General features: G+C 39.4%; 1 protein-coding gene and 2 pseudogenes across 2 annotated transcripts; 1 reads left to right on the top strand and 2 right to left on the bottom strand.

The window, feature by feature from the left end:
* Nucleotides 1-690: 690 nt before the first annotated feature.
* Nucleotides 691-8,972, top strand: LOC145483521 (uncharacterized; annotated as a pseudogene). Its single transcript, XR_014048935.1, has 2 exons — nucleotides 691-3,680; nucleotides 5,507-8,972. The product of XR_014048935.1 is annotated as an uncharacterized LOC145483521 (transcript).
* Nucleotides 8,973-10,566: 1,594 nt separating this feature from the next.
* On the bottom strand, nucleotides 10,567-10,959 carry LOC145483547 (uncharacterized). The gene has a single exon (XM_081462079.1). The coding sequence runs from the start codon at nucleotides 10,957-10,959 to the stop codon at nucleotides 10,567-10,569; it is 393 nt and encodes a 130-aa protein (XP_081318205.1).
* A 17-nt stretch (nucleotides 10,960-10,976) lies between these two features.
* Nucleotides 10,977-11,760, bottom strand: LOC145483542 (uncharacterized; annotated as a pseudogene).
* Between the last annotated feature and the right edge of the window lie 4,353 nt (nucleotides 11,761-16,113).

Raw genomic sequence — 16,113 nt, 5'->3', positions numbered from 1 at the left:
TTAAGTTACTGTCACGGGTCACCCTCATTAAATAAAGTCTTTCACTTCACTTCACTTCTTCTGCTTCTTCTTCTTCTGCTTCTCCTTCTGCTGCTTCTACTTTTGCTGCTTCTGCTTCTGCTTCTGCTTCTGCTTCTTCTTCTTCTTCTTGCTTTATTTGGCTTTATGTGTTTTAGACGTTTCAGTAAATTGAAATTGTAATTTGCGATAAGGCCACTAACTGATTTGTATTCTGCGAGAATTAATGCATGTTTTCAGCGCTAAAGGAAACGTTATTAAACATGGACTTCGCTTTTATGAATAGCCGTGGTGAATGTTCAGCGTGGCATTGCAAGTACACATTTGTAATGACTGTAATTAGGAAAACGTCGCTTGTGAGTTGCGATATTTGGCTCTGTATTTTAAGCTTTTGAAGGCCGGTTATTTCAAAGTCCTCTTAGAATTTAGGCCACTAATTGAATTCTGTTCAGCGAGACTGAATGAATGTTTTTGGTAACGAAAATGTTGTCTGGTCACGCACTAAATAAATATCATCGTCGTGAACATTCAGCATAGCATCCCAAATATATAATGAATGAAAAAGTCGCCTTATTTTTTAGACTTCTGAACTTCCTTTGTCATGTTTAGTTTCATTTCGTTTGGGTTTTGTTTGGATCAATAAAAAGTGTCTGACAATAAATATTAGAAATATGGGTTGTCCATTTAGCATGAGTGTTTGACTTGACTAAAGGTCTCCACGCGAGTGGCGCCAACAATTCCACATGCTCTATCTGAAAACATTTTCATTATGTCAAGAATTGAACGCTGCCAAGTGTGAAAAGATTAATACTGAGAATTCCCAAGTAGCACCTAATCATACTAAGGTGCGAATTAAGTTCTTCAGTTACATTAATCATAAGCCATGGGTGTGTTGAATCCACCCATGGCTTATTATTAACCTAATTTGCACACATTTTTTTCTTGGGCAAAGCTCGTCATGCTCAACCTCTCAACAAGTTGCTTCCGAGGCAGGTCAGCAACGCCAAGGCCATAGTTGGAATGCACTGTAGATGCAACCACGGAATTATAAACAATACACGCAATTCCGCTTTAACAGACCACAACCTTCAAACCAGCAGCACTCCGATTTGCAATGATCTCTTCAACTACGGTAGATTTTCCAGTTCCAGCCTGGCCAGTTATTAATAAGTTATGCCCTTTGGAAGCCACACTTACAATTCATGCTTAACCTAGAGTTAAAACGCTGACCTTCACATTTTTATCCCGTTGCAAACTATACATACACAACTCAGTACCAACTATGTCGAACATCTCACAATTGTAAGCGAGCACCCAAAATGTCAAGTCCAGGTGGCTGTCACTTATGAGAGCTTAGCATATTGGGTCAAAACTGCAGAGACTTAACCATGTTTTAAATGTCTTATCCCTGTGAAGTCACTTTTGGGGGAAAAAACGGCTGCTACTTCGCATTGAGAAAATTTCCATCTCTAGTACTACCCAGGAATGCGATAACATTGCAAGACCTTATTATCCAATTTCTGTTCTATCAGAATCTGTCAAGTAATTGCTTACTGTCTGGAGGTTAAAAACAAAAGAAAATTTACAAATTTTAGCTCTAAAAGTGGTCATGATCACTTAAGATGGGTGGTCGACTAGTCCACTAGATACGAAGTGGAGGAGCCAGGAAACGAAAAGCAGGAAAGAAAACTGAAGGACTGCTTTGGATGGTAATTTCATCACCTAAACACAAGACTCCCATGTGTGTTTATAACCCGTTTACATTTGTCCTTAGCAAGAATGTATTTTGTCAAGGTAGGTTGTGCTATTAAACCCAGTTTGTGTTTTACTTTCTGGAATGCTTCATGTATACAAGAGCGACGTAAGTGTTGCAGTTTTCAAGACTTGATGACCTCCAAAACACTGGCTTCGAGCAATTGAAAATCATAGAATTGTTTGGACCTGTATTTTTGAAGCAACAGGAAGCAAGGTGGAAGGAAACATTTCATACAATTACCGATTTCACATTGCCACACGTTTTAAGTCCTAACTCCAAGTAACCAGGGTAAATTTTTTTCAAAGTTTGCGGTGAAATTCATCGGATAAGCAAAAAGGATGTGTTCCCTAAGCGGTCCGCTGATGTTACACAGTCATATTTTCGACACTAATGTATAGAATGTTTGTCGCACTACTGATTTCCAAACCTTTGAAAAACTCTGTCAGTGTAACAATTTTGTTATCATGTAATTCTAAAGGATTAATCTTCAACTTTTATCTAAATGGAAAGAGAAATAAGTGCAGGTTGGCGGCATACAGTTGCGACCTATTTACACATGAGTATATTTGGTCGTAACGCTTCTTGATTGATCACACAACTTTGCCGGCTATGTGATAAATAGTGCAGGACTGGAAGATATAGGTTGTCGATAGTATTTCGACAAATTGCTAGTTGGCTTTAAGCAGAAAATTTTGAAAATAGCATCTGAAAGTCTGTGGAACAAATTCCAATGAGAGTTCTTCAATGTTTCTCACAGACTCCGTTCGCTTGTTTCGGTTTGACAAAATCAACCATTGTTTATGTCTCTATTGTTCCATTGACCGATCATCACCAGTAAATTGTACAGTATATGTTGTTCTAGATCTGAGATACTGCTGCAAAAGCCATTAGCACTTCTGGAAGGCATTTCTGCGCAGTTTTCGAATGTGTAATGCACCATCCTAAAGGAAATGAGAGGACGTGAGATATTCGACCTTCCTGGGTAGACGTCACAACAGCCGCTAGACCCATTCTCCTCAAACTCAGTCGTGAAACAAATGGCAGTGTTTTGGGGCTATTTTCGAGATTTCATTGGGGCACAGAAAATTGACGATTTAACCAAATCCAAAATTTTTTTCGCAGAAGTATTTCAAATAACATTTAGATTCGTTTTCGCGAAAAAAATTTGGGGGTTAGGTGCACTTAAAGGTTCAGCACTTTGCTGGCCAAGAGCAGAAATCACATCATCGACTTCAGTCCCTGTAGTGATACACTTTAGCTTTTTCTCTCCACACAGGGGGGAAAAAATGCTTCTTTTCTCTTCCACTGTTGATAAAAGCATTCGCCATATCCGCCAAAATAGCCTGGACATATTTCTCAGGAACATGAAACCTTTCAACGTGACACCATTTCCCTGAAAACAAAGAAAATGGAATCTTTTATGAGTGGTTTGCATTGTTTGGTTTCTTTGATTGTGTATCGTTTCATCAAAATTAACTGTAGCATTCTACCCGAGTGTAACATAACTAATATCAACAACAGTGTTAGCTAAGGATTCTTCAAAATCTTGCAAGTGTACTGAAAACCTTCACTAGTCTCCAACAAAAGGCACAAAAATGACGTTTAACACGAGATTTTTTTTAACTTCGAGCAATCAAGAGCGCCAGCTGCCAGAAATCCCATAAGAGCTTGCACACGCATTTTACTTTCAGACCAGGACATGAACAGTCGGCCATATTGTGTCGTGGTGGAAGAGTACATGAGTGCAAGCGTTAGCCAACCATTTTACTCAGGTATTTTATTCAGTCACTTCAGAAGAAACATCTGTAAAACTTTGAAAAACGTTTTAAAGTGGTGAGTTCATTGTATATTTAGTTTAACCTTCATCTAAGGTTATAACCCGTACGAAAATAATTTGAAGAAGCTAGTCATAAAAGGGGATAGGTGACAATTTTGGTTGCTTTTCTTTTTTCTTGCTCCAAATTAGCTGAATTTTTGCATGTGGTCTTCAATGTAATAGAAAAACGTGTTCCTGTATTTTTGCTGCTGGTTTTTGCTTCATTTTATAAAGACGCCGCTAGGAAAACCGAGTGGTTTTTTACATATGCAATATCCTGAAAACGAAGCAAAGTTTAGCGGAAAAACTACGCAACATTGCTAAACATACCTAAACAAAACTCTATGCGGAATTTGGAGCGTTTTCGACAAAGTTCACCTTTGATTAAAATACCTAACGCCCTTTTCCCGCCGAGGCTGCAAATAAACGAAGCCGGGCCTTTGTTATGATAAACAGAGCCGATCCTTTGTTATAATAACCAAGCCAAGCCTTTGTTATAAGTTGAAGTCTGGCCTCGGTTTATCATAACAGAGGATTGGCCCACCGCAACTGCAGGGACTTTGATCTCACTTAGAAAGCAGCAAAATGTCAATTTCACGCAACGTATAAGCTCAAAAGTGTTGATTTCAGGTCAAAAAAAGGCGTAAATAAAAATAAAATGAAACAAATAAACATTTCAATAAGAACTTTTCCAAATACGGCAACGTCTTCAATGGCTAAAAAATCACGAGATAAAACATAGTTTTCGACAAACGCGATCGTAGCTTTATGTCACGCACTGCCATAACTTCCAAGTTCAAAATGCGCTGGTACCTCTTATGCCTGATGAGGATAACAACTTTGTTGGCTGTTTAGTTTTGGATTTAAGAATTTGATGACTCCATGTGAAAACGCTCTATTAATAGGGCTGACAGATTAACAGATTAACCCTTCTGTGCAACGTACAGGTCTCCATACATCTGCATGTCCCCTGATCCCAGAAGCTCAGAACACTACAAATCATGCTGATTTGAAATAAAATCAACGCAAACTGGATCACAGATCTCCTACAATCGATCGCCACTTGCTGGCCATTATTATGTTTAAATCTAGTTACCAGTTCGAGAAATGTCCACAGAACGTAATCGCAATGCACGCTGGGAAGGGTCTTTACACCTCGTGCGCAGGAAAACATGGTGGTCGATACAAGACAAATTTTATAAGTCTAAAACCAGTTCTCGCTTTCCAAACTTTGACGCTAGCAACGCTTGGCAAATGGGCCACAACTCACCAGAGCGTATTTTTCTTGGGCAAGAACTGCTCTTGGACTTTGCTACCTGGCTCGACCTGACTTCGAACACCGATAACACGATTATGGTATATCAACTGCCTTCAAAGTTTCAGAACACATTTTGATTCTTTAAAACGTGCTGATGACTTACAGGTTTATCGAGGCTTTATGATGCCTCTCAACCACCAGGTAGGCATACAAGGTACTTTAAAACAATGCTTAAGATATTAGTTGACAGAGCTCTAATATGGCACATCTCTTTTTTGTTTGATAGCATTTCGTTTGACGCTCGATCGATTCATGTGTTGTGTTCACATCACAATAACCGGTGTAAACAATCCGTTCCCAGATTTCCGCTCTATATGCTGTGGGATTTGGTTTTGACTTCATACACTATAAACAGTCTGCCTGTTTGCTGTTCAACAAATAAACTCCTAAAGACATGGCTAGGAAAACCCAAGTTTTTTGCCTACGTTTTAACTCGAAAACAAAGCAAAAACCAGCGACAAAAATACAGAACCACGTTTTTCTATTACATTGAAGACCACATGCAAAAATTCAGCTAATTTGGAGCAAGAAAAAAGAAAAGCAACCAAAATCGTCACTTATCCCCTTTCATGACTAGCTTCTTCATTTGTTCAATAAGATCTTGTCTGCCGTAAGATTTCGAGTTCTTTGACTCTGCTCAGAGATCCAGTCTAGGATTAACGTGTCAAGACTGGCTTTTGGATTATTATGCTATTGTAAACCTATGATGAGTTTTTGTTATTTGTCTATTACATAGTGCAAACAGTTTTTTGTTTTGCTTTTGTCATTGCCTTGTTTGTAATATTTAGGGGTTGTTGACCAAGTGTGAGGTCAAAATGGCTGGATATTGGCCAAGTCTTGTTTTTGCATGTTTATGGACCGAGACGGGCGGCCAGCATTTACTTTCCCGCCTTTTCCAAACTGGCTGGCCACCCAATGCCCAAATTTTTCTTGCTTTTTTTGCAACTTCGTAATAACTGTTGTTCGCACTCTCCGTTACAATCTCTATGGCTTAAATATCGCTGGGCTCTTGCAGAGTTAATTCGAGTACTAAAATACGTCAAAGTAAGCTGAACCAGTTTTTTTTTTAGACTAAATTTCTCCAAGTACCTAACCGGTCCATTTTTTTTTTGACATTGTTGCCAATTTCTAAGTTAGCCGGTTGTCATTTGCATTACGGTTCAGCGAGGTTTCCTATTCTTGGTTTTCATCCACATGAACTCCGCCTTGACGACGGTTGCTATCCACGATGTTGGTGCCCAAACAAACGCGCTCAATAGTGAGATCACAGTGAGAAAGTGAAGCTTGAAATGGTTCTTTGCATTGTTTTTGGACGTGGTAGTAGAAGTGACCGAGATAAACAGATTGGATTTTATCGATTACCTTCAGTGGTAACCAACAAAGGAGAATTTGAAGAAGAACTGACTACAGAGCGGAGAAAAAAATGGATAAAAGCGATCAGTCGCGGAGACAGAATCAAAAGACATGCTTAACATCGAACGGGTATGTGGCAAGCATTTTGTGTCTGGGAAGCCAGCTCCATACTGGCATAAGCATGACATGGATTGGGTGCCCACATTGCAACTTGGCAAGAAAGATCATCGCCCTAAATTAGGCCATGATGCGAATGCAGAGAGAGCTGAAAGGGCAAAGAAGCGACAGCAACTTGCGGTCGAACAAGAATGTGAAGCGGCAGAAAAACGTCGAAAGCTGGTGGAAAGCAGCCTTCCCGTTGCTCAGATCGACTTTAGTCAGCCAAGTACTTCAATAGAAGAAGAGGGAAATCGAAACAAAGAGAATAAGGCCTTTTCTTCTGATTTGGCGGCCATAGCAGTTAGCGAAGGTGAAGAAATCGAACCAGAAACTGTTAAGGACGCCGAGTGCCAAACCATTGAGTTTGACTACATGTTTCAGTCAAGCAGATATCACGCCCCAAATAAGGATTTCTTCGACACTGACGATAAAGTTCGCTTTTACACTGGGCTACCACCTATGGAAGTACTAATGGCTGTTTTCGAGCACATCTCACATGTTACACGACAAACACAGTCGCTCAACAGATTTCAAGAGTTCATCATTGTACTTATGAAACTAAGACTAAATGCACCGTTGCAGAATCTTGCATACCGGTTTGTTGTTTCAGTGTCAACAATTTCCAGAATATTTTCCCATTGGATTGTTGCGATGGACACAAGGTTATTTTGCTTTGTGTACTGGCCAGACAGGGACCAACTGTGGAGAACAATGCCCCAGTGCTTCCAGTATGCATTTGGAAAGAAAACAACTGTTGTGATCGACTGCTTTGAAGTATTTATCAAGAGGCCTTCAAACTTGCTAGCCAGGGCACAGACCTTTTCAAGTTACAAACATCACAATACAATCAAAATTCTGGTAGGGATAACACCACAAGGAACTATTTCATATGTGTCTGAAGCCTGGGGAGGTCGTGTCTCAGATAAATTCATAACTGAGAACTGTGGCTTCCTGGACAAACTGATTCCAGGAGACATGGTGATGGCAGACTGGGGATTCACCATCACTGAGAGTGTTGGACTAAAAAATGCTTAACTGGTTATACCAGCTTTCACGAAGGGTAAATCTCAGCTCGACCCGGTGGACATGGAGGAGACAAGAGGCATTGCAAATGTTAGAATTCATGTTGAACATGTCATTGGACTTCTTAGACGGAAGTTTACAATACTGGAAGGTAAATTGCCAACTGACTTCCTGATATGTAATCATGAAAACTCTGACAGGTGTACTGCATTGGTGGATTATATGATAAGAGTTTGTGCAGCTCTAGTTAATTTTTGTCCTCCAATTGTGCCAATTGATTAGAACAACTTCACATTTAGATATGTTAAGTCTTTTATTAAACCACCTGGGTGTTTTTAATTTATTTCAGGGATACAATAGGGTATGGTATTAGGACTTAGGTCCTGATATGAGTTAAAGCTGCAAAGTTTTACTTCCAAATTTGCTTGTTCAACAAGCTTCCAAGATACCTAATTACATGAAATTTTCGGGACACCTTATCTTTTTAAAAGCGCAAAATTTAAGTGACATGAAAAATAAGTGTTGTGAACATGACAATCAAGAAAGAATAAGTTTATTACCACTGAGTGTATTGAAAAGCAGTTTGCAAGTCCAAAAGAAAGTAAACATTGGAGTTAACTTTGAAGATGTGAAACCAATTCATGCAACTGGGCTGTTGGAAATGTGTAACTTTTTAAAGTCCTTTTATAATTCAAGGACTTTTTGCATAACATTGCCAAGAGAATAAATCTTCTCACTCCAAAATGTGAAATTAATGTGACTCAAAATGCAAAATTTTCGCAAATTTGCAAAATTTAAATGTCGTGAAAAATTATTTGCGAACCTCAAAATCACAAAACAAAGGTGTTGCAAAAGTTTCATGTAACAAGGCATGTATTTTTTTTTGTGCAAGGGGAGGGGTGGCTTAATAAATTTCTTCCTCTAAAGAGGGGTTGCTTAATAGAGGATTTACAGTAGATACAGTATGTGGTATGATTTTGTAAAGGAAACATGAAAGCTTGTTTATATCATCCCTCTGGCCACTGGATATTCTCAGTTTACAACAGGGTTCACTTCCCCTGTAAAATTAGGTAATGACCTCTGCCCTTTGAAAAGTCCTTTCCCCTTTTAGGATTAGGTATAACATTTTCTTTGAATTTGGCTTTTTCAAACGAACAAAAAACAACAAAACAAGGAAAACTTATGATAAAAGCTTTGATTGATATCCTAAGGTACTTTTTGTAGGGTGACGCACTCTGTTACATGTACTTGCTTGGATACTGCATTACATAAAAAGTAATAAAAAGCTAAGGTAGTTTGTTACAAACAGATTTCAATCTATACTGTCAAGTGCAAGAAAAAAATTGGAATATTTCACAAACAAGGTAAACAAGTGGCATAACTTTATTGAATTAAATAACATAACTTCAATTTCTAATTTTCCTAGTTCTTTCGAAAACTGTGAAAAAATATTTGTTAAAATAAATGTTCTATATATTTTACACATAATGATTTCTGTAGGAAAAAGATACAGAATGATATTATTTGAACATGCTGTTTAACACAATAGATTATTACATCTGTAATGGTATGGCTGTGTGTTCTTCTACAAAAGAAACACAGGTGTCCCATGCTCACTGTCATGCAGTATATGTATTTTCACAGCTGCAGCCACATGAGGGCCTGTATGCTACATCCTAGGGAGGTGGGAATGTGTGTTTCCAGAAAATATCTATACCCATCCCATGGAAGGTCATTGGACATTTTGAGGAAGGCAGGGAGGAGGGGGGGGAGGGGTTCAAACGAAAAACCTTTCATGCGGGAGGTGTTGATATTCTCTGGAACCACACAAATAGCTGCCTGATATCCTACGTGAAGGCTTTGTCTGAATTCTTTTAAATCAAAGCCTCAGATTCAAAATTGAAATATCTGAAAATTATATTATACAAAATTACAGATGATTTTTCATGTTCCTTTTAATGTTGTCAAATAAACATGTTTTTAAAATGAAGGAAACAAGCTGATTCTGCCATTTCTTAAACATGTTGCCAAATGAGGTCTCATACCTTGTGCATCAAAATTTATAAATGTGGGGTCTACTCCAAAGACCAAACAGGTAGCAAATGCAACTGCAAAAACCCCACAGTCACTGCCATTTTTTTTTTGTTGCTGCACTGGCTTCAGGTCCAGAGCAATTAAACGTCCCCCTAATAAATCATTTGTTTGTTCCTCTACTTCTTCAATTATGACTGAGTCATGATAGAGGCTATCAAAAAGATTTACATATCCAGGCACACATCCAATTGAGCTAATACACACCCAGTGATCGTTCCCAGTGTGCAAAATTTGAACCAATTCACCACTAACAACATCAAAATTTCTAACAGGGCCAAGTGTCGGTCGCTGAAAACCTGCGATTGCTGGATTCTCAAGCTGTAATAAAACATTAGCTTGTTGGATGATATCGCAGTCTATCCATCCAGTAGGATTAACAAATTAAATCAAAATGGTAGTCTGTTAGATTTGCCAATGCACTGGTCTTATCAGTTTCACCCTGGGTGACTTTCATAATAACGACATGACTTTCATTCTCACTACTGGAGGAATCTGACAAAGAAGAACAAGTGGTAGAGGTGTTGTTAGCTTGGGCAGGAGCAATCTTTTTGCATGCAGGGCATTTCCAGGTTGTTCTGTGATTGTTTGGCAGTCACTTCAAATCAAGACAAGTAAGGTGGAAGTACTTTCCATTTGTGCAGCTTTCTTCATGGCACTCAACTAACTTGTCTGTGGGGGTAGGCTTTGCCTTGCAAATACAAATGCTGTCACATTTCATCGCTGCATGATCTGACACAACAGTAGGTCATGGGGATTTTCTGGTATTCCTTTTCCTCTTGAACTGAGGAAGTCTGCAACAGTGAGGGCAGTACCAGGTCTTTGGCATTGCCATGGAGATGAGAGACACGATGGGTGAAACCTCTGATAAGGGCAGTCCTTGTTACTACACAAAATGTTGTCCTCATCTCTTTCTGTTCAACAAAAACAAATGGCATCCTTGCTTGGTAATGTAGGTGGTACTATGCACCTTGAGGTGTACCACCGTCCCAAAATCTCTGGGAGAATGCATATTCTCCAGAATGTTTCCAGTTAAGGCAAAACAAAGTTCCACTGCTGAACATCTGGATATATACGCTGCACAAATAAGTGACTGTTTTTTGCCTTATCAATGGCATACACCACAAAGTCATCATACTGAAGATTTGGAACTGAAAAAAGCTGCTGCTGTACTTGATAGTAGTAGCTGTGGCTCTTTTTCAGCTGTAAATTCCCATTTACTTTTGCCAGGCAAGAATGTTTATGTTGAACATAGTCATCAAAGTTGCCATCAATGATGACTATTGGACATTTAACTTCCCCACATCCACCGCCACAACAGTCACACGACACAAGAAAATCAGGGGTGGCATGAAGGAATGCATTCTCTTTGTTGATGAATAACCCACACTTCTTGACTTTGAAGTTCACATGACGTGCTTTCATGGATGCTTTATATGCCTTTATGGCATCAATTTTAGTTTGGCATAGACTTGCTGCATTTCCCCATCTGATGGAGTTGCATTAGATACAAATGTTTGATCACACCGTTCTTCTAAGATTTTACTTCCTTCCCCAGTATTTTGATGTGATGTCTCGATTTTCTGTTCCAGCGCGCTTTTGAGTTTTTTTGCTGATGAAAAGTCTGTCCCTTACCTTTGTATATGGTACTTCGTTGACATATGTTGGTAAAATCCACGTGCATTTCGCTTGAGTACAGGCGAGTTTTCCTTGAATCCGTGTCACAGCTTCGATGTAAAACATCACGCTTGCTACATGGGAACAGGATTCAGCCAGTCCTGCCTTTCAGCCTAAGCAATGCGCAGAGATAATGGTGCCGTCCTTTTCTACAATGATCCAAATGTTCACAAGAGAATCGTTCATTTGCTGCGAATGTCTCACCTTGGCCACAACAACAATCTTTCCCGCGATTTCTTTCCCTTGAACTGACACAACGAAACCAGAGACCATCTGGTTGTACGCCTCCAAACTTTTGATGGCCTTAAACTGCTTGTCTGTGTAATAGCTTGTCTCCAAAACTAAATAGGAAAGCAAGTCCGAGACTTCTATAGGAGGCAAACATTCAGAGCTGAACTGTTTGCTCGATATGGCCGCTGGATCTACGCCAACCACAGAAAATTTCTTCAAATAGCGCTCTCAGACGTGGCTTTCGAGGTTTTTTACGTAGGATGAAAGCACTGGTATCTCATCTTGTGATTTTGGGTCGCTTTCTTGGGAAATATCCATTAGAAAGATGAATTATTTGAAGACTTTGAACACGAGCGCTTAGAAATGCCATAGATTTCCATAACACCTCGCATGGGCACCAACATGGCAGAAACCTAATTTGCATAAACTTATGACATCAGCTGAAAACCAAGAATAGAGGTCACTCGACTGTTTGTTATCGGACTACTGTTATCGTTACAGCTTGGCGTACTCTATTGCTAGAGCTTGCAAAAGGTAATTTCGTCTTTTTTTGAAAGGCCGAATATTCATGGGTAAGTTTCGTCTAGAGTTGAGTTTTCAGCTTATCTCCTGCACACTTCTTTGGTAATAAGGTTCGCGAGACCCCCAGTGTTTTGGAGTAGTTGGAAGTCTTACTACCGAAACAGGTAGACCGCGAACTGAAAGATACGCGTGACAGTTGATTTTGGCACTAAACGTCAACAACTTAGGTCACGTGGCTTGGTTTTTCAAACCAAAAACACGAACTCACATGGTCACATTCCTAAGAGCGCGATAGAGTGAGTCAAAGAATGGCGTTCTCCGTAAACAGCAAAGGGCGAAGTTACTACCGAGGAAAATCAATCGATGAAAGTTTGAGAGGAAGTGTTCTCGACTCCATTATGGCGGAAGGCGGAGATCCAGCCTCAGGGTTCTTTCCAGGAAAGTTTTCCGATGTTGCTAACCGCTTCAGAGTGTCAACTCAATTTGTTTCAAAGTTATGGCAAAATTTGTGCGCTACGGGTGACCATTTGCCTTTGAAGAAACTATCAGGTAATCCGTCACACCTCAAGCCTGAGGACATAGAACTGATGGAATTTCTCAAACAGGAGAAGCCTTCCCTTCCCTATAAATCGGTTAAAGATGTTCTTGAAAACTACAGTACTTTAGACAGCGGAACATCCTTGACAGCGATCGGAAATGTTATCAGGAATAAGCTGCCAGAAGGACCTTACACTCGAAAACGACTGACGAAGGCATCTGTGGAAAAATTTACCCCTGTGAACACAGTTTACTGTCAACAGTTTCTAAATACTTTGAGTGCTTTGCCACCAGAAAAACTTAAATTTTTCGATGAGGTTGGCGTTCATAGTGGGACAGGAAACCCCCGCTTATGGAAATTCTCTCAAAGGGGAAATAGCGGTTGAAATAATTTCTGGAAATAAAAAAGGAGCAAATGCAACGCTTAGCTTATTGTGTGGACTGGAAGGAGTACTGTATGCAAACACTGTGGAGGGCGCGTCGGATTCTACAGATTTTCTCAATTTCTTCACTCAAGCTGGCCAAGCCACAACCACACTCGGTAATCCAGCAATTGAATTTGGTGATTATATCATTCTTGACAATTGCGCCACACATCGTTTCGAGACTGGGGACATTTTGCAAAGATGGCTATTGCACATGGGAGCACAAATCATTTACACTCCATCCCTTTCACCAGAATTCAATGTCGCAGAATTCGTTTTCAATAAATTGAAAACTGTTTTAAAGGAGGAATTTCGATGCCTATTGCCTGAAAACATTCATGTTGCAATCTTTGAGGCGTTGGAACTCATAACTACTGAGGACATGTTTGGTTTTTATAGCTTTATCTTGTAGCTATGTCAGTTAAATTTTATTCGCTCTGTACTGAATCGAATTACCTTGTTAACTAAAGAACCTGTTGATCTGATATAAAAACAACACAAGTTTTTATTCATTTGTCTGATGAAAGTTTCAGTTTACATTTACTATTATTGCAGCAAGCATGTCGCGTAAAGTAACATTTGTACAAAACTGTACAACTTCAACAATGGTTAATGTAAGTTACAATTTACGTTTCTTGAACAATATTAAAACTTTCAATGTTTTGTTCTAGTCCATTTGTAACTGAGAATCGCTGAAGGGGCAGCGCGTGCATGTTTGTTTACTTTCAGTATTTTGTTATCTTTGTCGGCTGTAGACCTTATAAACAGAAAAATACAACATGGAATTACTCTTTTCCAAGGAAAAAATGTTTATCTTTCTTAGTATCGGAATTTTAAATGCATTAACTTAAAAATTTCAAGAGCAGTAAAATATGTACTCTTTAAAAGCACAACATGGTTCAAGCAGGTAATTGACAGCCAGACAGTTCGTCTCCTGCTGAATCGCACCGTATTTTGAAACGAAGACTATTTAATTTGAGCTTAGTTCAGACAAATTTAGTAGAGCATTTGCAGCATCGTTAAGTTCAGTTCGCTCATTGTCATCATTTCCTTCACTCGTGGAAAGTGTCGCTCGGGTGATAGTCGCGCTGGGTTTAGTTTGCGTACCACGCAAGTACAAGTTGCTTTCCTTCAGTGCAGCGGCCAGTTGTTCCTCTTCGTCTTTGACTGTTAATGGTTGGAGTTCTGTGCCAGTTGAATAAGATTCGCTAAAAGTAAAGCTAAGCAGCGAGTCTACGGGTTTATATTGCAGAAATTCAGGGGTTTCTGAAGGCCATTTAATGCCTTTTAATTCCCATAAAGTTTGCACAGGATTTCCTTGGTGTGGCACTTTCTAGCACTATCTTCTTGTCATATTCTGTCAGTGGCTCAAGTAAGCTGACCCCAACTGGGGGAATTTTTCCTTTAAAATGCAATTCAAGTTTCTTTAAATCCATGTCAACGTGACGCCAGTTTTCAAACCCTTGAGTATTTAGGTAGCGTGGCTTGCACTCGTTAATCAATCGTGATCGCATAAGACTTGAGAATGAGTTTGATGTTTGATTCTTTAGTGCTATCTTCATTGACAAAGTGTTTCGCAGTTTCTCAAGACCTTTCTTTGTATTGTTCAGTTCGTTAACTGTGAGAGAAACATCTTCATCTTTGTGCTTGCTTAAGTCACCACAAAATTCTGCTGATTGGCAAGGGTGAGTTTTGTACGGGCAGTTGACGCGATTGTGCCTTTCACACTGATGACAGTTGGTACAAGAAGGTTTCGAATAATCGATCCCCGCATGTTTGCCGTATCTAGCCATCAATCGCCGTACTTCCTCTTCTTTTTCCGCCACCTTTTTCCTCTCTTTTTTTACTTCTTCTTGTTTATCTGATATGAGGAGATCCACGGGGGACATATAATGATTTGATCGTGGCCCACGATTTAGCGCGCTGTTTTCGGGCAAATCGCCTGCACTAACTCGGCGCTGTTGTTTTCAAGGTGGAGATAGATAGGTTTTGCTTGTTCCAACGTCAGGAATCAGATCATCTTCAGAAGAGGTGTTGGGTAGAGATTTCGGAGTAGACGAAAGAAGATGTTTTGAGCAGTTCTCGCCAAATTTGAGTTTTCTGTCTGTTCTTTCTCTGTCTGTTTCGCTTCCCTCTCTCATCTGCTGACGTTTCGCAGAAATTAACTCAGGTGTTGATTTAGGTTGCCACGATATTTTTATCTTTAAAAGGCGAAATGTGGTTCCTTGCACTTTGGAAGCACAACGCCAAGCATCGTGGAAGGAGTCGTTCGGGCGTATGGTTACCGTGTTCTCATCATCCGTGTACAGTACTCGTAGTTCCGTGTCAGGTATAAACTGTAAACTCTCAATTTTACCTCTAATTACTTGCATGAGATCTTCAAAATTCTGTATTATACTTTCGGTGAAGATGACTTCACACCTGTCGACTCCTTCTGGGATGCCATAAAAAACTTTTAGCTGCAACATACTTGTGACCAGAGAAGGAAGAAAAGCAAAAAGGGCAACTATTGCGAATAATCGTAGAGTTCTGGAATGTGGTCACGTGAGTTCATGTTTTTGGTTTGAAAAACAAAGCCACGTGACCTAAGTCGTTGACGTTTAGCGCCAAAATCAACTGTCACGCATATCTTTTAATTCGCGGTCTACCTGTTTCGGTAGTAGATCTGAACTGTGTAATTTGAAGTCGTAGCATTTTACCTACCAATTGAGAGTTTATTCCGTCTTACACTCTATAATTTCTCATTTAAAAGTGTTTCCTTTTCAGTTTCCCCTTTAAAATTACACACATTAAGACTGTATTTAGCTCAGCTTGAATTGTCAAGTTATCATAAAATTTGCCACAACTGTTTCATTTTCCAATTCACTAGAATTCAGTCTAGTTTATATCAAAGTTAAAAAAAAAGAAACAAAAAGTTATTGTGGGTTTGGTCTTTGTACAAAATTGAAAAAAAAGTCCCAACTGAGCTTCAGAGATTGTAAACAATGTCTTCATTAGTATTTACTTGTAGCATATGTAAAAAACCTACGAGGAAGGAAGAATCTCATCCCATAAATGATGCTAAAGAAAGAGTGATGGGACGAACATGCCAAGCCTGTAGGAATACCACTATCCACCTTCGATGTTCAGCATCGAAATGCTCAACTCCCCTGTACAAGCTGAAACATTTAAAGCCATTATCAAAGTC

The sequence above is a fragment of the Orbicella franksi genome, chromosome 4 (assembly GCF_964199315.1).
Source record: "Orbicella franksi chromosome 4, jaOrbFran1.1, whole genome shotgun sequence".
NCBI classification, from domain to species: domain Eukaryota; kingdom Metazoa; phylum Cnidaria; class Anthozoa; order Scleractinia; family Merulinidae; genus Orbicella; species Orbicella franksi.
This window is presented reverse-complemented; position numbering and strand designations above follow the sequence as displayed.